Below are 21,175 nucleotides of genomic sequence, written 5' to 3' on the forward strand. Positions count from 1 at the left end.
AACACAAGTTTAGGTTGAAGGTGCAGGGTACACACCATGCAAATAAGTAAGTTCTGAAAAATAAGAGACCTATTCCAAGAGTTCCTCACTGCCCTGTGGAGAAGTACCCAACAGCAAGACGATTCCCCATGTGTCAACCTATCGCAGCCACTTTTTAGTCTGCTCCAGGTTCCTTCACGCTCCCTCTGATGGAGCACAGAGGCAATAGAGTCGAGTCAGAGAGCCTCCCACTCCAGCCTCCTGGTTTTGGAAGGTACAGCTGTAGTCTTCTCTAGGAGCTGTTGGATAAGGTCAAAGACAAATCTAGGAACACTTGGTCAGAATGAGGGACTGTACTTTTTTGTTATCCAAGCACAGATGAAACAAATTAGGGTAAGAGGCCAATGATCAAAGCAGGAGCTCATAGCTTGGGTTTCTGCCTACCTGCCCTGCTTCAAATAAATAAAAGCGATCTGTTAGGCATGGGGGGAGGGGTTGCATGCTGTGCTCTGAACTGGACGGCACTGTATTTTAACCATTTGGGAACTTTTTGGCCAGGAGCGGGGGCAGGGAGTTCAATAAGGCAGGGGGGAAGAGAAGCTTCACTCCCTCAGCAGTGGAACTCCCCACATCAACAATGTAGCCACCCAGCCATTGGATTAGCAATGCAGCATCTCTGTGCAAGTTACCTCACAGACCCCACAGCGCCTGCGCTTCGAAACATTCTCTTTATCTTCCTCCTTTTCATTCTTCTCTATTTGCTCTGAGAAGAAAGTGTCAAAGATCAAATGGACCAGCTTGGTGGTAGTAGCTTTTGTGGGCCCTTTGTCCTTGTCTATCTTGGTTGGGTGCCTGATGGCTTGCCTTCTTGCAGCTCGCCTGGGAGAAGGAGGAGACAGCTGTGAAAAGCTATGCAATTGCAGGAGTTGTATCCAGATGCAAAATATCCTACAGGGAAAGAATTACTGGAACAAGATGGAACTCCCCATTCTCTATCTCAAAGTAGCTATGGCAGGGGTAGTCAGTGTGGTAGTTCAACAACATCTAGAGGACACAACTTCCATCATCCCAGACAACTGACCATGCTGGCTGGGGCTGATGGGAATTGTAGTTCAGCAACACCTGGAGGGCTCCTAGCTGGTTAGCCCTGAGCTATGGTTTTCTGTCCTCATAAGGATAAGAGGAAATCCCCTCAAGTTGACTTGTACGAGGAGATATAACTCAGTGGTACACGCTTCCCATGCAAAATGTTGCAAGTTCAATCCTCAGCATCTAAAAGCCGTTAGAACAAAAGATACGTCCACATTCTGGAGACTGGTCTCTAGAGGCTATCGATCTAATCCTGTTAGTGTGGACTTCCACATCTCCCCCTGCGAGTGGGAAGCTTATTTTAGATCTATTTACATGAAGGGACAATGTATTCCGTCTTCAGGTTGGGAGGATATTAATACTCTCCCTACTTGGCCCCCAGCGTCAATCTCAGAAATTACCATTCTTCTTAATAATCTCAAATTGGGCAAGGCACCTGGGGTTGACAATATTCCTCCAGAACTCTTAAAGGATAATATAGAGTGGTGGGCGCCAATTTTAGTGGCCCTTTTTACTTCGATTGACCAAACTGAGTATATTCCGGAGGATTGGAAATTAGCCATCATAATCCCTATTTTTAAAAGAGGGAACAGAGCTGACCCGGTAAATGATCGCCCGACAGCCTGTTGAGTATCATTAGTAAACTGTATGCATCTAATCTTTTAGAGAAATTAATAGATTGGATGGAGGCTGAAAACATCTTAGCGGATGAACAAGCCGGCTTTAGAACTGGACGATCCATTATAGATCAGTTTGGTGCTCCACTTGGTGGACAAGTATTCTTCAAAGCCCAGGGGATCTCTTTATGCCGCATTCATGGATTTTAAGGCAGCCTTTGACTTGATCCCCAGGGATAGGCTATGGAGAAAATTAAGGGAGTCTAACATCAACGAACGTCTTTTAATTCTTATTCGTACTCTATATGAAAACACCCATCTAAAAGTGAGATGCAATCGTGCAGGTAACTTGACTGCGTCGGTTCTAACTACCAACGGAGTCAAACAGGGGTGTGTACTTGCCCCCACTCTTTTTAATTTTTATATCAACTCGCTAATTGCTGCCTTATCATCTGTAAACTCCCACTCTCCTAAACTGGCCAACAGGCCATTATCCGCCTTACTATATGCTGATGACGCCGTTCTCCTATCTTTAACATCTGTGGGTCTCCAGCGTCTTTTGGGAGCAGTATCTGTTTACTGTAAGGAGGAAAAGCTTGAAGTTAACTATGATAAATCCAAAATTTTGGTTTTCACCCGTAGAAAGTCCAATCATCATTGGCAGGTGAATGGACATCAAATTGAACAGGTCCCGGTCTTTAGATATCTAGGGATATTGTTCCTTGTGTCTGGATCATGGTCTGCACATATGAACAACACGGCGGAGAAGGCAATTTGAAGTGCGAATGCAGTTCTTGCCTTTTTCTTTTCTAAAGGTGGGCAGTTCATTCCCTCGGCCTTACAGGTATTTAATGCTAAGGTCCTCTCTCAACTGATGTATGGCTCCCAGCTCTGTATACAGAGTAATTACGCTTTATTTGAGAGCATTCAATCCAGATTTTCCAGAAGCATTCTTGGTGTTCCTAAGTGTGTTCCTAATGTGATGCTGCATTTAGAACTTGGCACACTATTGGTAGAAACACGCACTTGGACTCATAGGTTCAACCTTTGGTTGAAACTGCTATTTGCTCCCCTAGGGCTTGCTCCACTAATTCTGATAGACACTTTTCAATCACGATGGCAAATTGCTGTAATTAATAAATTACATTTGATCGGTCTATCACAGTCGGTGGTAATAGGCCTGGGCTATAGCAAGGCCAAGGAAGTTATATGCCAACGTCTTTGTGACACTGAACTACAAAATAATCTGAGCTGTGTGGTGGCATATCCATTTTATCGGCTCAGTGTGAGTTCCTTAGCACCTGCGGGCTATTTAACCAAACTGAGCATCACCAAGTATAGGAGATCATTCACATTGGCGCGTTTTAATGTACTCCCCTCAGCACTTTTGGAAGGAAGGTACAAGAAAATTCCTTTTACTGACCGGGTATGCCTCTGTGAGGCCGGTGTTGTGGAAACTATTGATCATGTTTTACTCCAGTGCTCGTTATATCTCGACCTACGTGAACTTTTTATTACCTCAAGTTTGGCTAAAATGCCGAGAGTCCCAGACACACTATATATTTGTAGTCTACTCGAGGACCGATGTCACGAGGTTACAGAACTGGTAGCGAAATTTTGCGTAGCTGCCAAAATTTTGCGTAGCTGCCATTGCTCGCAGGAAGGTTTAAGTTAAATGATTTTAAAACATTTTCTTAGCTTATTGATGAGTCAAGTTTTTATCTTGTAACTATAAACTACATGCAAATTGTTCTGTATTGTTCTGCTGGTCAACGACCAAAATAAACCAATTATTATTATAATCCTCAGCATCTCTAGACAGGGCTGAGAGAGACCTCCGTCTGAAATCCTGGAGAACCACCACCAGTCAGCACAGATAATACAGGGCTAGATGATCCGACTCAGCACGAAGCAGCTTCCTACGTTCTCAGCTCTTTCCAATGGGACAGCAACTCAGGCTTAGTTCTCACTGAAGTGGTAAGCCTACATACATGCCGTATTAGTCTAAACTTCGGGGGGGAGTGTGATGTTCCTGTATTAATGTATATATGGTAAGTGCTGTTTGTATAGAAGATACATGGCAAGTGGAATGAAAGAGAAGGGGGGAGTAAATGAGCAGTAGAATGCTGGATGATTGGCTGAGTGTTTGAATGGCTGAGAGTATAAATGGAAGGATGACAGTTGAATCTGGGTGGACGTTAGTGGGTTGTTTGAGAGGTGTTTGGTGGACGTTAGTGGGTTGTTTTGGTGGAGTTGGGAGGTGGGTGTGAGTTAGTGAATGTCAGGAGAGTGTGGAGAAAGAGGGAGGTGGAGTTCGGATTAGTAATAAGTCAAATATCACAGTAATAGATGAAACCATAAGCTTGTAGATCATTATCAAAGTTATCTTGTTATTAATGTTATTTAATAAATACTATTTTGGTTTACCGAAGGCCTGATCCTTGGCTGGGGTTTCACAGACTAGAAGGGAGGGTAAGATAATAACCAAGGCTGAAGGGAAACAGTAACAAATGGTGGCAGTGGTGAAGAGGAGAAGATAACATTATAAGTATCCAGAGCAACCCCGAGTTATGAGTTATCTGCATTGATACAAGGGGGTTGGGAACAGCATAGGCACGCAGTCACGAATGTAACCGGATATAGAGACTCAGGCAAGGTCTCTGGGAACATTGGTTGTAGAACGTGACTGGTGGTGCTGCCTAGCAGGGGGATCTATTGAGATCTGTGCTAGAGCGGAGAGAGAAACCATAAAAAAAGGACAGTCTGGACTGATGGAGTCCCTGGTGGTGCCTAGTGAAAGGCAGTAGCCACGAGCAGGTAGGAACCTGACAGGGAGAGCCAGGGAAGGGCGTCACAGGGAGACCTCACATGCTTTAATCAAAAAATATTCCTTGTACACAGAAAGCTACCGTGCCAGAGAGGGAGAGAAAGAGAGGGAGAAAGTCTAGGGTAGAGCCCCATCTTCTAAACAGTTAGCTCAGGTAATATTCAGCACCACTGTGCACTACAAAATGCAAACCCTCACCTACGGGTCTAAAGTTGTACAGTTCAGAGACACAGATTTACCACCTCGTAGAGCAGGTGTGGGGGTTTCCAGATGTTGCTGAACTATAACTCTCATCAGCCCTGGCCGTTGGCCATGCTTGTAGTGACTGCTGGGAGTTGTAGTTCAGCAACATTTGAAGGGTCAAAGGTTTCCCACACCTGTCACAGAGCAACTCCCACAAGGAGGCTGTTGCCATACCTTTTCCCCAGAGTTACTCCAGCAAGCTTGATCAGGTCTCTCATGCAGGGTGTGATGAGAACAGGGGGCTCATCACTGTCTCCTGCCTCATCATAGCTTTCCACTTGCTCCACCACAAACTGGGCATGCCGGAGGAGGGAATCTTCTGTGAAACGGTTGAAGTTCAGCCCAGCAGGAGGGACAGTAGTCTGGAGAGAAGTAGAGGAGGCTTAACAATGCTACCATTTTTAAACGGACAACTCAAGAGAAAGAATTTTGAGCAAGAACAAAGACACACTGCAACAGCAGGTTCATCTGGTCTCTCAGCTGACTGGTGGTCAAAGATGGCTACTCAGTCATCTCCAGAGGGCAGTGCGCTCTCTCTCAGCCTAACCTACCCCACAGGGTTGTTGTGAGGATAAAAAGAGGGGGGATGCATAGACAATGTATGCTGACCTGAGCTACTTGGAGGAAGAACAAGGTATAAATGTATTAATACATATTTTTTAATAAGTAAAGCCTTAGCTTCAACCATCTTTAAAAAAGTTAGACTTCTTAAAATAGTCAGAGAGTGAAAAAAGGAGCTGGAGATATATATTTTTTAAGTTTAAATTTGCTCTCAAGCAGATCTCCATACGTCATGATATCAGCCTAGCCAAGATCCTTCTTGAGATGCACAGGCATGGCAAGCAGCAATGTGGATTTTCTGGAGAAATGTGAACATGGCTTCACTTCTTATGGATGCAAAGCACGGCTGCCTTGGCCTGTCAGACTAACCTCTATCTTGTTCAGCAAGTCCTCATAGCTGACGTCAGGATTGTTTTGCAAGAATTCAACAACAATCTTGCTCATGTAGATCTTCTCTTGCATCAGTGCAAAGATAGGGGCATACTCCTCACTTGGTTCCATCAGGATGTAATCTGCAAAAGCTAGAATGCAAAGCAAATGTGTGGCCCCATAAATGAGATTTGAGTACAAACACCTAGGCAGCTATGAGCTGACAGGGTGATTAAGCAATTTAGGCCTGACCACCTAACACCACCAAGAGCTGCCTTAATGAGTAAGACCAAAGGCCTAACCCTGCACCCCATTTCCAACAGCAGTCAGCCAGAAGGCTCTGGAAGCTCACAAGCTAAGTACAAAGGTTTCACATAAAGGTTGTTTGTCCCCATCACCTGCCTCTCAAATATACGCTGCCTCTGAACATGGAGGTTTCATTTTCCACAGGAGGCCTGCCATCAAGCGGGTATCATAGCTCCACCCATTGTCCGAAGGCAAGAACATTCTGAAGTCAAGACTAGGGGCATCAGGCCCCTCCCACTCTCCAGTTCATTCTTGCCTTCGTCTGAGGCAGTTGGATAGAATGCCGTGTACTAAGGCTGTTTGGAGCTGTATATTCTCCCCCATCCACGGGCGTATACTTAGCCATCTGAGCCGGTACATTCTGCCCCATCCGTGGCCGTGTACTGAACCCCCCTTGAAAATATATGATGGCGGAACAGCCAGTGACAGCTCAGGCAACCAAACCTAAACAATCTAAGTCAGCCAAGCACAAGCATACCAAAGCAGTTGCTAAAACTAAGCATCTATCCAGCCACAGCACGACCAAGCGGGCACGCTACGTCTCTGTTCCGGTTTCCAAGGAGGCAGGCCAGGAACAATAAACAAATGTTTTTCATTCTCCGACCGCATCCTCCGAGGAGGACTTTGCAGGGTTTCCTGACCAGCCAGCAGCCAGCTACCCTCCTCCCATTTTACCACCTAGGGCTCATTCATTTCTCAGCCTGCTGAGCTGCCCATAACTTTGCCTCTACAAGCGCAACCATCTCCCACACCGGGGCTGCAGCGTCTCATGAGTTCATATCACAACTAGAAGACATGCTATAATTCTTCTCTCAAACGCAGTCACAGGTCACTGCCATTCCTCAGCGGAGTGTTCACAGACAATCCGATGCTATGGGCCACTATGTATGCAATGAGGCAGATCCATCATGCTCTCCAAACCCTTTTGACATTGCCAGGGGCAGGTTTGTCGATGACGTTCCTGGTGGGGAGGATCCACCATATGCTCTGCAAGCCGAAGGTGACGAGTGGAGTAATCAGTCGGAACAAGAGGAGGATACATCTTATCGCCTATTTGATGCAGCCGATTAACATCCCCTTGCTCGCAGAGCCTTGAACACCCTTGGTCTCCAATCTCCGCAACCTGCAGCTGCCACTCCCGCTATTAAGGGGGGCAGGGTCCTGAAATCCCCCAAACCAGCAGAGCACTACCTCCCTGTGCCAGATCCTATTGCTAAACTGGCCAAGGACGAATGGTCTCACCCATTACAAACACACCACTTTAACGCCCTTGCGGGCAAGCTTTACACTTTGGCTCCGGAATTTACAAATAGACTGGCCGTCCCCGGGATAGACAAGCCGATTTCCAGTCTAGTCTATAGATCCCTTCTGCCGAGGGAAGGGGACTCACATTTGAAGGACGCCACTGAGCGGAGACTAGACTTTGCCTTACGCAAAAACCACGAGGCTACTGCTTTTACCATGTGAGCTTCTGCATCAGCTTCCATCTTTTCCAGAGCAGCAATGATGTGGTTGGATGACCTCTTAGATGATCCTAATCCCGATCCTGCCTCTCTGAGGTCACTGGTGAAATTACGCAAGATGGCAGCGTTTGTGGCTGATGCCACCTTGGACGCAACTCAGCTGGGAGCAAGAGCCATGGCAGCTCAGGTAGTTGCTCGGTGGACCCTCTGGCTCCGTCACTGGGAAGCGGACTCTACAGACAGGGCACCTTTTTCGGGCTCATTATTCTTCGGCGAGGAAGCCCTAAAGGCAGTACTAGTGGACCCCAAGGATGCTCGGAAGCCTGTCTTGGCCACTGTCAGGAACGTTGATTGCAGGCCCTTCAGACGTTTCACCCCATACTGCACACCCCAGCCCTTTTGAGGAGCGCGGCCTGGGGGACGAGGCCGAAATTTCTGAACCAATGATTTCCGTTCCTCCAGGGGAGTCTGGAACAGACGTTTCCCAGGCAGAGGTCAATACCAGAGACGCAGAGGTGCCTCAACGTCCTCATATCGTGGAGGGTCTCGCCAGCGCAGACAGTACTGACGCGATACCAGTCGGGGGCAGACTGCTTCTGTTTGGAGACCATTGGCTGCGTCTGACTCAGGTTGCCTCGATCAGAGATCTCTTTTGTTATGGATATGCACTAGAGTGTTGGGCAACCCCTCCAGGCAGATTTCATCCCTCTCCTTGTCCCAAGGCTCCATCCAGGCACTACATCATGCAGACAGCCATACATCACCTCTTGGACACAGCGGCAATAGAGCCAGTCCCTACAACAGAGAGGTCGGAAGGGGTGTACTCACTCCTATTTGCTGTGCCCAAACGAGATCTGTCATGGAGGGCGGTGTTGGACCTCAAGTTCATCAACCATTTTGTAAAGTATCGCAGATTCAAAATGGAATCCCTCCACTCCATTACAGAAAGCCTTCACGAAGGTGACTTCCTGGCTTCTATCGACCGAAAGGAAGTGTACTTCCATGTGCCTATTTGCATAGCCCACAGAAAGTTCCTTCGGTTTGCCTTCGACCCCCAGCATTTTTAATATCGAGCGATGCCGTTCGGTCTCTCATCTGCCCCGAGGGTCTTACTCATCCTAGTGGCTTACCTCTGCCTTCAAGGGGTGCTTATCTACCCCTACTTGGACGATCTTTTAATACGGGTGAGTTCCAGGGAGCTGGCTCATCTCCATTTGAAGCTCACGCTCCATGTCTTGCAGACCCATGGATGGCTAGTCAATTTCGACAAAAGTCATCTCCAACCAACCCAACGTCTACAACATCTAGGGGCAATGTTAGACACCCTGCAGGCGATGGTGTTCCTGTCTCCAGACCACATAACCGCCATCATAGACATCGCACGGTTTCTGATGCATCGCCCAACCGCGGATGTGATGCTTCTAGCAAAGGCTCTGGGAATTTTGGTGTCCACCATCCATATTGTGCCATGGGCTCAAGGTCATACTCGCTAACTTCAGTGGGCCTTATTACCGTTTCAGCAGGACATTGCCAGGTCCAATCATCGAACAATTCCCTTGAATCCGGTACTGCATCTTTCCTTCCGCTGGTGGACGATGGTCCAACATCTCAACCAGGGCACTCTGTTCAGAGAACCCCGCAGGACTGTTGTCACCACAGATGCCAGTCTCATCGGCTGGGGAGCCCACTGCAACTCCCAGTTCGTTCAAGGGGTTTGGTCCGAAGCCGAGCAGACTCAGAGCATCAATTGGCTGGAACTAAAAGCTGTCCACTTAGCTCTGCTTCATTTTCAGTCTCTGTTCCCCTTGGACCATGTTCTCATTCGAACGGACAACACGTGTGCGAAATCTCATTTAAACAGGCAAGGGGGAACCAGGCCCCATTCTCTGCAGAACCTAGCCTACCTCATATTCGACTGGGCAGAACAACATCTACAATCCTTGAAAGCAGAACATCTCAGAGGAATTTGGAATGTGACAGCAGACTGGCTCAGCAGACAACAGGTCTTTCCGGGAAAATGGAAACTTCATCCGACCATTTTCCATCTTCTCCAACGTCGGTTCGGCATTTTCTCAGTCGATCTGTTTGCCTCCAGTCGCAATTACCAGCTACCCAGGTACTTCACATGATAGCTGGACACGACAGCAGAAGTGGTGGATGCTCTGTCGCTACCGTGGCCGGATGGCCTATTGTACGCCTTCCCTCCAATACCACTTTTAGCCAGAACCTTGAGGAAGGCGCGACACAAGAAGGCCAAGCTGGTTCTGATAGCCCCATATTGGCCCAGTCGACCATGGCTCTCGGACCTCCTTGCCATGTCAGTGACAGACCCTTGGACGCTCCCAGTCAGGCCAGACCTCTTTTCCCAGGGTCCAATATGGCATCAGGACCCCAATTGGCTCAACCTAACAGCGTGGCTTTTGAACGGGGACATTTGAGATCTGTTGGCCTGTCTGAAGCTGTTATTGACATTATATTGGCCTCTAGACGACCATCTACCACTCGTATATATCAGCATACTTGGGTGGCATTCTCCAGGTGGTGTCAGTCCCAGAATCTCAATCCTTCTCAGGCCACAATACAACAGGTGCTGCAATTCCTTCATAGGGGCCTCATGATGGGGCTTAGACCCAACACCTTACGTCGACATGCGTCCACTCTGTCGTCCATTCTCTCAGTTTCCTCCACTGGTGCTCCTATTGCCTCGCACCCTTTCATCAAACATTTTCTGAGGGGAGCCGCTCTACGTTCACCGGCTGTATCCCACCGCTTCCCTTCATGGAGTTTGTCAAAGGTCCTGCAGGCTTCATTCGAACCCCTTAGGACTGTGCCATTACGTCTATTGTCATTCAAGGTCCTGTTCCTGATCGCAATCACCTCTGCGAGACGAGTTTCGGAATTGGGAGCATTGTCTTCTGCCCGCCATCTCTGTGTTTTTCACAAGGACTCTGTTGTACTGAAGACTGATCCTTCCTTCCGTCCCAAGGTCAATTCAGTTTTCCATTGCAACCAGGACATTGTTCTTCCTTTTGCCCGAATCCTACCCATCCTCTGGAGAAGGCTTGGCATTCGTTGGATGTTCGGAGGGCTCTCAAGACCTACTTGTCTCGGACCCAGGATATACGACGAACTGAGTCTTTGTTTGTATCCTTTCATCCACGTTCTATGGGGAATAAAGTAGCTAATTCCACCTTATCCTGCTGGTTGCGCACATGTATTACCTTAGCTTATGAGTCCCTTAAGCTTCCTGGTCCATCTAAAATAACAGCTCATTCCACTAGATCAGCAGCCACTTCGGCTGCTTTTGCTACCAACGCTCCTATTGCTGATATTTGCAGAGCTGCTGTTTGGTCTACCCCACATTCGTTTATAAGGCATTACAAAATAGATTGTTATACCTCTGCCAATGCCTCTTTTGGCAGGCGGGTGTTGCAACAGGTTCTTAATGATGATTAGGATGTGGGTGGTCCCTCCCTGTTATGGGCTGCTTTGGTACATCCCGCTTGATGGCAGGACTCCTGTGGAAAATGGACCACTGGTCTCACCTGAAGGGTAATTTTCACAGGAGGCCTGCCATCACGACCCTCCCAGTTGGAGGATACCTAGAGATTGTTCACCGGTTGCTATATATTTCTGTTATGCTATTCTGTTCAGGTTTGCTAGTGAAGTCAAGACTTCTAATACTGTTATATTGAAATGTTAGCGTCGTATTATTATGAAATTGCTATTATGTTATGTTCTTGCTGGTAGGCCTGTTGGCCTCTTTTCATGCACTTTTAGATATTTCTCTCTAGACTCGTCGCAAATGAACTGGAGAGTGGGAGGGGCCTGATGCCCCTAGTCTTGACTTCAGAACATTCTTGCCTTTGGACAATGGGTGGAGCTATGATACCCACTTGATGGCAGGCCTCCTGTGAAAATCACCCTTCAGGTGAGATCAATGGTCCATTTAGCTGTCATGGCCAGTAGCTGTTGATGTGCCTATCATCCATGAATTTTCCCAATCCTTCCAAAAAGCCATACCCCCTGTGGCTCTCCAGCTGTGGCTGGACTCCCAACTCCCCTGAGTCCCAGTCAGGATGGTCAATGTTGATGGGAGTTGCAGACCAGCTGGCCAACCAACTGGCTGTCACCACATCTTGTGGCAACAACTTCCATTAAGTTAATTACATATAAACCAAAGAAAGCATTCTTTTGTCTGTCCTGAACTGACTGCTAAATCATTTTTATTGGGTGACCGCATATTCTAGTATTATGAATAAACAGAGAGAGAGAGAGAGAAATTCTACCTATCCACCCTCCACAATAGGTCCAACATAGTGTTTGTCTCTATGGCTCTTCTAGTTTTTAGAAAAACTAAAAATCATTTGTGACTACCAGCCAAGGAGGAGCCTGTGAAGTTCTAGTATTCTGCTCACCAGCCTTTTTCTTGAGAAACTTGCAATGATGTGTTAATTCTGACACAGTATTTTTCAAGCACGCTGCTCATTGGAAACCATTCCCAAACCATACTCATTCAGGAAATGCTACACTGGAAGAGGCCCTCTGCCAGCAACCCACATACAACACAATTATAGTAGCAAAGCTACTGCACGGCTGCCATGAGGGTTAAGCGAGAGGGCCTGCAACACACAAGGCCACAATCCAGAGGAAAGTCCCCCTGCATAAGCCAGACTCAAATAAGTCTGCCTGAAAAAGAAATGGGATGGCATCCCACCTCACTTCAAGCACAACACAGAACAGAAATGGGGGTTAGCAGACCTAGAAGCCAATGGTTTCACAGCCAATGGTTTCTTCAGCACACCCTAGAGATCACCTTGCTGCAAGACCTGGTTCCCACTCCTCTGTCTGGCTTGCTTGGAAGGGTGAGGTCCTCACTGAGTTAGGTGATTGTTGCTGGGCCAATTTTAATTTCAGACAAGGTGTAATGTTTCTACTGCTGTTTATGTTGTTATTTTTGTATTTGTATTGTTAGGATTGTTTATATTTATTAATACAAGATGTTTGCTTGGCCTATGATTATAGTTCCTTTTACATTTGTATGCTTTGTAATTGTTAGCAAATGGTTAGTGAATTATCTTGAAATGTCGCTGTATTTCATTATATAGACTTTACTGGTGTTGTCAGTAGTCGTGAGCATGAAAAAGCAGGACACAGTTAAAACTGATGGGGGGATGTCCTTATGAGCTTACCTGTGGTGAAGCCAATCAAAGCCTTCTCCCCTCCATCAAACCCAGTGATCCACCATGCATTGATGGGACCCATCTTTCTGGCTCGGACACCACCTAAATCAATGATAAGAATGAAGAGGAGATTAATGCACAGCCAGGCCTTCCTAGATGAACATCAGGAAGTATCCATACTTTAAAATCATGTAGTTGCCAGGAAAGCTGGATGCATGTTTTAAAAAGCCCACCTTGAGGAACAACCACCCCAGGCCTTTTCTCCTCAGGGTTCTTTGCTTCCCCTGGAAGCTTGAAAACACAAGACGGCTTCTTTGGGACCTCACTTCCTTGTTCACCAATTCCCCAGATCCATACCTGTGTCAAAAGCATGTTCTGTCAGCTTATCCATTATCATGTCCTTGGGAAGCCTCAAATATTTTGTTCCTTGATTTGGGGACCCTCACTACAGACAAAACTATGAAATTCCTGCCCTAAATGAACACCATACTTCACTAATTTAGGAGCAGCCAGTATCTCTTCTAGTAAAGCAACATGCGGAACAAGTTTGTATCAAGTGGACACAAGGAGACACCAGTTCAGAATTGCATTATTTGGCATTAAATGTTACGCTGTTGAGAATACTACACAACATAAACACATTCTAATAAAGCCAAAGATCAGAGCACGATTGCTTAGAAGAACTCATCTGGAGGCTTCTGGAAGTACAAGAACCAACAACCAGATCACAATTTTGCTTGTCATCATGCTGCAAGTCTAGGCAACCCACCTGTGACACAGGCTGCAAAAGAATGAACGGCTATAGCTGTAAGATTCATATTTCCTGGAATATGAAACAAGGAGGCCTGAAAGTTGTTGCCGCTACAGAACTTTGACAAGACACCTGTACTCTAGGCGCCCGCCTAGTTTGACTAATGAGAACCAATCAGAGGGCTTGGTAGGGTGGGTCCAGGGAGTGGCAAATGCCTCCCTGCATGAGAGGGAGGTGCTAAAGACCTTGAAAGAGTTGTTATTGCATCCCCTTTTCAGGTCATCTGGGATAATGGTATGGATGAAGGCAAATAAATTGAAGCTGAATCCAAACAAGGTGAAGACTCAGTTGATAGATTGTTCCCGAGTCCAGGAGATGGGTACATGGCCTCTTCGGAATGGTGGGGCACTTCCCTTGAAGGGTCACGTGCACACCAGGGCTGTGGAGTCGGCACGCCAGACCTTCAACTCCGACTCCTCCCTTTTTCTACCGTCCAACTCCGACTCCTTCATAAATGGCAAATGTATATTAAAAGTTACTTTTTTGAACTCCCACGAGCCCAATCCCTGGGGCTGATGGGAGTTGTAGTTTAAAAAAGTAACTTTTCCAAGCACTGGATTCACGTGGTGGTGATGAAATGCCTTGTGCTACCATTTTACTACAGTAAATTTGTTATTACTAGTTTATATACATTTGCCATTTATGAAGAAGTCAGAGTCGGAATCAGAGTCGATACATTTCTATCGACTCCGACGCCACCCCAAATTGCTCCCGACTCCAACTCCACAGCCCTGGTGCATACCCTGTAGGTAGTCCTGGATCTCTCTTTGTCATTGGAGGCTCAAGTAGCTTCAGTGGTTAGGAAAGCCTATGTCCAGCTCTGACTCATTTGCCAGCTATAGTTTTTCCTAGATGAGCCATAGCAATCCATGCCCTGGTAAGCTCAAGTCTGAATTATTATCATGTACTCCACATGAGGATGCCCTTAAAGACTGTTTGGAAGCTGGTGCAGAATCCCGCTACTGGGTTACTGAGCAGCACAACACTTCAAAGTCATATTACACCTATTCTCTGTGATTTATACTAGCTGCCTATTCATTTCCAAGCCTAATTTAAGGGTTGTCATTGACTTTTAAAGCCCTGAACAGTTCAGGGCCTATATACTTAGAAGAGCATCTCTTGATATGTGCCACCCTTGTCACTGAGATGATTAGAGGGGGACATTTTTTGGATGCCACCACTTGGTGAGGTCCAAGGAGTGGTGACCCAGGTGACAGCCTTCTCTTTTGTGGCCCCCTCTGTGTGGACTTCCAGAGGCAGGGAGTTCCATCAATCATAATTTACACTCCAGTTTTGTCAGGGGTTAAAATGATATACCTCTTCACTCAGGCATTCTTGAGGTAGCTGCCAATTAGGCTCAGGAAAATTTGATTTGTATCCGGGATTGTTTACTTGCTGCTGTTTTTAAGGTTGAAGATGATTTCACGATTTTATTTTTACTCTGTTGTGTATTTGGCAGTGCGACTTGTGAACCCCTCTGGGATTTTGTAGAAAAGGAGGAAGGCCAAACAAGAGACGGATTGATTCCATAAAGGAAGCCACAGACCTGAACTTACAAGATCTGAACAGGGTGGTTCACGACAGGCGCTATTGGATGCCGCTGATTCATAGGGTTGCCGTAAGTCATAATCTACTTGGAGGCACATAACAACAACAAACCATGCATAAATTTAATAAATAAAAAATAAACGGAAAAATCCCATCTGCTGGGCCACACTTACCATCCAGACAAGGATTATCATCATATATTGGCTTCACAGCACCACTAAAGTAGAGTTCAATATTCCTTTCTATAAGGCCAGTATCAAATGGGCACAGGTGACCTTTTCGATCATAAACACTGTATGGAGAAGGAAATGGTTGCAGAGTCTTTGGCTGAGCATACACTTGTCACTGATAAGAGCCAGCTACATACCTCCAGTTTCACATTAATTTATTACTATTTATTATATTTATATCTCACCCTTCCTCCCAGTAGGAGCTCAGGGTGGCAAACAAAAGCACTAAAAACATAATAAAAACAGACTTTAAATATATTAAAACAAAACATCTTTAAAAAAGCTTTAAAAACATATTCTTTTAAAAAAGAGGTTAAAAACATATTAAAAAGCAATTCCAACACAGACACAGATTAGGATAAGGTCTACTTAAGGTCTACTTCCTACTTTGGCTCAGTCTTCTCCCAAAAAAGGGTCTATGACCCTCCCGGGAAACATGAAGTAGAAGGGGTAGGATTGGAGCTTGAGCTTGACAAACGGTCAAGGAATACCTAATCACTTTGAACGAGTTCAAATCGGCAGGGCCCGATAAACTGCATCCTAGAGTATTGAAGGAACTGGCTGAAGAACTCTCAGAACTGCTCTCTATTATCTTTGCGACATCGTGGAGGACTGGTGAAGTGCCGGATGACTGGAGGAGAGCTAATGTTGTCCCTATCTTCAAAAAGGAGGAACCGGGGAACTACAGACCAGTCAGCCTAACATCAATCCCTGGAAAAACTCTGGAGCAGATTATAAAGCAGTCAATCTATAAGCACCTTGAAAACAATGCAGTGATTACTAGAAGCCAACATGGATTTATGAAGAACAAATCCTGCCAAACTAATCTTATCTCATTCTTTGATCGGGTAACCTCCCCTGTAGACTGTGGGAATGCTGTGGACATAATATATCTTGACTTCAGCAAAGCTTTTGACAAAGTGCCCCATGATATTCTGATTAGCAAGCTAGCTAAATGTGGGCTGGATGGAACAACTATCAGGTGGATCCACAGCTGGCTCCAGAATCATACTCAAAGGGTGCTTATCAACAGTTCCTTCTCAGACTGGGTGGAAGTAATGAGTGGGGTACCACAGGGCTCGGTCTAATACCATGGAAGACAGAAACTAAATTCAAAGGGACCTTGATAGGCTGGAGCACAGCTAATACCATGGAAGACAGAAACTAAATTCAAAGGGACCTTGATAGGCTGGAGCATTGGGCTGAAAACAACAGAATGAAATTCAACAGGGATAAATGCAAAATTCTACACTTAGGAAAAAGAAACCAAATGCACAGCTATAAGATGGGGGTTACTTGGCTCAGCAGTACGACATGTGAGAAGGATCTTGGAATTGTTGTTGATCACAAGCTGAATATGAGCCAACAGTGTTGGCTGCAAAAAAGGCAAACGCTATATTAGGCTGCATTAAAGTAGTATAGTTTCCAAATCGTGTAAAGTATTAGTTCCCCTCTATTCAGCACTGGTTAGGCCTCGAGTACTGCGTCCGGTTCTGGTCTCTGCACTTCAAGATGCAGACAAACTGGAACAGGTTCAGAGGAGGGCAACAAGGATGAACAAAGCCCTATGAGGACAGACTGAAAGAACTGGGCATGTTCAGCCTGGAGAAGAGAAGACTGAGGGGAGATATGATAGCACTCTTCAAGTACATGAAAGGTTGTCACACAGAGGAGGGCCGGGATCTCTTCTCAATTATCCGAGTGCAGGACACGGAATAATGGGCTCAAGCTGCAGGAAGCCAGATTTCGACTGGACATCAGGAAAAACTTCCTAACTGTTAGAGCCATACGACAATGGAACCAATTACCTAGAGAGGTAGTGGGCTCTCCGACACTGGAGGCATTAAAGAGGCAGCTGGACAGCCATTGTTGTCTCCCAAATGGGTTAGTTGCCCGGTGCCCAGTACAGCCAAATGACCACACCCAGGTTGAAGGGTCCAACAAGCTTTATTTCATTCTGGCCAGAAGAGGTGCAAGGCGATAATTCGCAGAACAAGCACACCCCTTATGGGGGGGTGCTACACTTTTATACAATGCAAGCAAAAATTCATGACACATTCTAATTGGCCCCCTAATGCCATCCTGCCACCTTTCCATTGGTCAATCTTCTAACTTATGCATGCCCATCATTTCTTATGCATCCAGCACATTAATTTCTCCACCCATATCTGCATTCCAAGCTAGCCATCACACAATAGCTTCCCAGCACGTATTCTTGCTGATAAGCTTCAGCAGGGCATGTAACTTCTCTAGGCCTTGTAACATTAGTTTCTCTTCTGTGCATTTTTCTTAAAAACACTGGCTCTTGAGTCATCACCATCTGTCAGGAATGCTTTGATTTGGATTCCTGCACTGAGCAAGATGGTATCTGCAGGAGGCCCTCACCTGCACAGCACAGTGACTACCTGGGTATATACACAGAACTGTTCACACACTGCAAGGCAGTATGTGTACAGAGTTACACCTGTGCTTTTTGCAGCTATTGGGGGCAGGGAAGCAAACCAAGTGGCAATGGCAAGAGAAAAGATAGGGCTCTAGTGAGCATAGTAAGGATGCTTGGAAACATGAATGGAGTCCATGAGATGGCATCAGGTAGCACCTGTTTCCTTTTTTTCTAAAGTGAAAGGATTTCAAGAATCTGTATTGAGTGCAGGGCTACAGAAGACCAACAACAATAGCTATTTATGTACTTATGTGTTCTCTCTACTGTAACAAAGCCTACTTTTTGCCCTTTCAGTGGCTTAAGGCATCTGGGAGGTGCTGATGTTCCCTTCTCTCTCTTTTTTAAAAGGCTGGCATTTGCTAGTGGTACACTGATTAGTCAGCTGAGGGCCTTCCTTACTCGCAAGGTGTGACTGAAGCTTGTATTAGGCTGAAAGGACAGATGACTCTCAGAGTGCCTGGGAGGGAGAACCCTTTATTAGAAGGGAGGGAATTTGTAGCAGGGATCTCTCTTTTGTCATCTGATTGGGAAGCCTGTTACTAACCAGTCCTTATGTTTGAAGTGAGTTAGGAATAAATTGCAAGTATAGGACTAGGATTAGATAATGGAACTCTATCCTGTTCCTTTTATTTTATGTTCTGCTTTTCCTTGCTGGCTTTCCTTTTATTTTTATGGGTGTTTTATGTCTAATACATTTCATTTATATATATATATATCTACACACACACACACACACACACACAAATGAGTGGGTTTTGTGGTATGTTTGCCAACTCTTAGGATTACTACCCCTCACATGCCTGGGTTGTTATAAGTATTTATTGTTGTTAAGGGAGGAGGTCAGGTGTTTTTTATTTTTAGGAGTTTAGGTTTTTCACCTTCCCTCATTTGTTACACCCACCACTGTAGACAAATTTCCTGGCTGGCCCCATTTCCCTAGCTGTATATAGGAAGCTATTCTAACAGACTGGGAATGTCAAAAGCAACACAGAATCTGGTGTGCCTTAAACCAGGGGTGGACAGACTCTAACCTTCAGGGTGCTACTTTAGTGCTTTTTTGTTTTTTTTACTAGAGACCTGAAGTCCACCAAGCAAACCAAAGTCAAAATAGTGGTTCGTGAAGATGGGTGTAAGCTGAGAATTAAGGACAGAGTGCCTCTGAGTATATGATCAGCCCAGGACAAAATACTATACCTGCTTTCCTCCTGAGCTTTCTTTCTTTCAGTAGCCCAGTTTAGGTTGGGAAGGAAGTCCTTTAGTTGTTGCTATTGTTAGAAAGACGGGAGTCAGAAACCCATGCTGATCTATGGCGAATCACTCAGAGGTCTACCACCAAATTCCAGTTTACCTTCTTCTCATACCCTGTCCTGAAAGCACATCAGTCTAATAAGGCCTCGGGACTCCAAATGGTTGCATGTGCTGCTGGCACTGCCTTGCCCAAGTTCTTATTGCAGCCAGGTTGTACAGATAGTTCCAGCAAGTATCACAACGATCCCTACCAGTAGCGTCAATGTCTGCTGTGGGAATCTTTAGGTGCTGTAATGATGCACATGTTCCCTAAGCTAGGGACGCATAGATGTTTACTTAAGGGTTGTGTTTACTATTAACCTGTCCCTACCCCACACCACTTCTAAACATATTCTTTTTTGGAAACTCCAAACTCTACCCCAAACTAATGCCAATCCTCTATCTGGCAGGCAAGCACACGCAGATTCTCACATGCAGCAGCATGTATCTCTGGATCAGAAGCAAATGGACAGTCAAAGGTTTTTTTTCAGCAGGAGTGCAACCTGCTTCCTTCCGCCTTTATCACCCTCCAGTCCTTGCATTGACTGCTCTTTGCACTGAAAGTAAAGGACAGAGCTGAGCAACTCCTTCCTCCAACTGCTGCTGCTTGCTGTTTCATAGAGGGGAGGGTGGTCCCCCAGGTACTGCTTTGCCTTCCAAGTACCAGACCATTCTCAGATTTGTAGTAATCATAGAATCAATCACAGAATCATAGAATAGCAGAGTTGGAAGGGGCCTACAAGGCCATCGAGTCCAACCCCCTGCTCAATGCAGGAATCCAAATCAAAGCATTCCCGACAGATGGCTGTCCAGCTGCCTCTTGAATGCCTCCAGTGTCGGAGAGCCCACTACCTCTCTAGGTAATTGGTTCCATTGTCGTATGGCGATGTCCAGTCGAAATCTGGCTTCCTGCAACTTCAGCCCATTATGCCGTGTCCTGCACTCTGGGACGATCGAGAAGAGATCCCGGCCCTCCTCTATGTGACAACCTTTCATGTACTTGAAGAGTGCTATCATATCTCCCCTCAGTCTTCTCTTCTTCAGGCTAAACATGCCCAGTTCTTTCAGTCTCTCCTCATAGGGCTTTGTTTCCAGTCCACTGATCATCCTTGTTGCCCTCCTCTGAACCTGTTCCAGTTTGTCTGCATCCTTCTTGAAGTGCGGAGACCAGAACTGGACGCGGTATTCAAGATGAGGCCTAACCAGTGCTGAATAGAGGGGAACTAGTACTCCACGCGATTTGGAAACTATACTTCCATTAATGCAGCCTAATATAGCCTAATCATGACTTCCTGCATAGCTGTCCCACCCCAAGGTTCAATAACCGAGGATTTGCAGCAATGGTGGTGAACCTGTGGCCCTCCAGATGTTGTTGGACTACCTTGCATCATCCTTAACAATTGACCATGCTGCCTTGGAATCCAACAACATCTGGAAGGCCAAGGGTTAGCCACACCTGCTTTACAAAGAGTCAGCAAAAGATCTCACCTGAAGGAAGTCACTTTGTGCTGAGGCAGGTCATCATAACTCTCAAATCCATCTTCGTTGGCATCAAAAATGGACAAGCGCTCATCTGTCAGCATCTCTGGTTCATCCAGCTAGGAAGATACAATATTTTGCATTTTATTCTAAATGCACCGGCAAGGCAGAGTTCTTATCTTTCACCTGCAAAAGGTAGACCAACTTACTGCATCGTCAGGATCTCCCTGGAAGAACTTGAGGTCAGGATCGTCCAGGTACTGCCTGCATTCAACACACTTGGGAGGTGTGGTCTGGAAGGGGAAGATGGAAAGGGAGAGGGTGTACATCAACTCATGCAGAACAGAGGGCCACATCAGCAGTGACTAAATACTTTTGGCTACATGCAATTAATATTAATTCGAAACTATATATAATAGGAGGAATGTTGTGCTTTTTCAGTTCTTGCTACTTTTAAATGCAAAAAGCCCAAGAGGACTTAAATTCTGAGGCTTAAAAATCTTTTCATCTCTTTACCTTTTTCCTTCATAGCCATTATTATAAATTTTATTTATTTACTTGCTGTCTGTTTCAGTGTTCCAGATATAATGAACCCAACGCAATTTACAGAGAACAAATGAAACACTGCAACAATTAAGTGAACAACAATCCACAGAACATAAAAACAGCACAATGATAATGTTTCACACTGTTTTGTAGGCTTCCTATCTCTTTTCTACTATTTTGCTGAAGCTCCCACA

At 45.8% G+C, this 21,175-nt stretch overlaps 1 protein-coding gene across 5 annotated transcripts in view; it reads right to left on the reverse strand.

Moving 5' to 3' along the window:
• DNMT1 (DNA methyltransferase 1) overlaps positions 1-21,175 on the reverse strand; it is a 196,514-nt gene that overhangs the window by 22,547 nt on the left and 152,792 nt on the right. For all 5 annotated transcript variants that reach the window (XM_061613736.1, XM_061613733.1, XM_061613737.1 and 2 more), the window contains 7 exons: positions 20,645-20,728; positions 20,445-20,554; positions 15,170-15,288; positions 12,647-12,739; positions 5,686-5,837; positions 4,930-5,117; positions 669-858 (listed from right to left, as the gene is read on the reverse strand). In XM_061613736.1, the coding sequence (XP_061469720.1) occupies positions 669-858; positions 4,930-5,117; positions 5,686-5,837; positions 12,647-12,739; positions 15,170-15,288; positions 20,445-20,554; positions 20,645-20,728 (936 nt within the window). The remainder of the gene's footprint in view (positions 1-668; positions 859-4,929; positions 5,118-5,685; positions 5,838-12,646; positions 12,740-15,169; positions 15,289-20,444; positions 20,555-20,644; positions 20,729-21,175) is intronic.

The sequence above is a fragment of the Rhineura floridana genome, chromosome 3 (genome assembly GCF_030035675.1).
Source record: "Rhineura floridana isolate rRhiFlo1 chromosome 3, rRhiFlo1.hap2, whole genome shotgun sequence".
Classification (NCBI taxonomy): domain Eukaryota; kingdom Metazoa; phylum Chordata; class Lepidosauria; order Squamata; family Rhineuridae; genus Rhineura; species Rhineura floridana.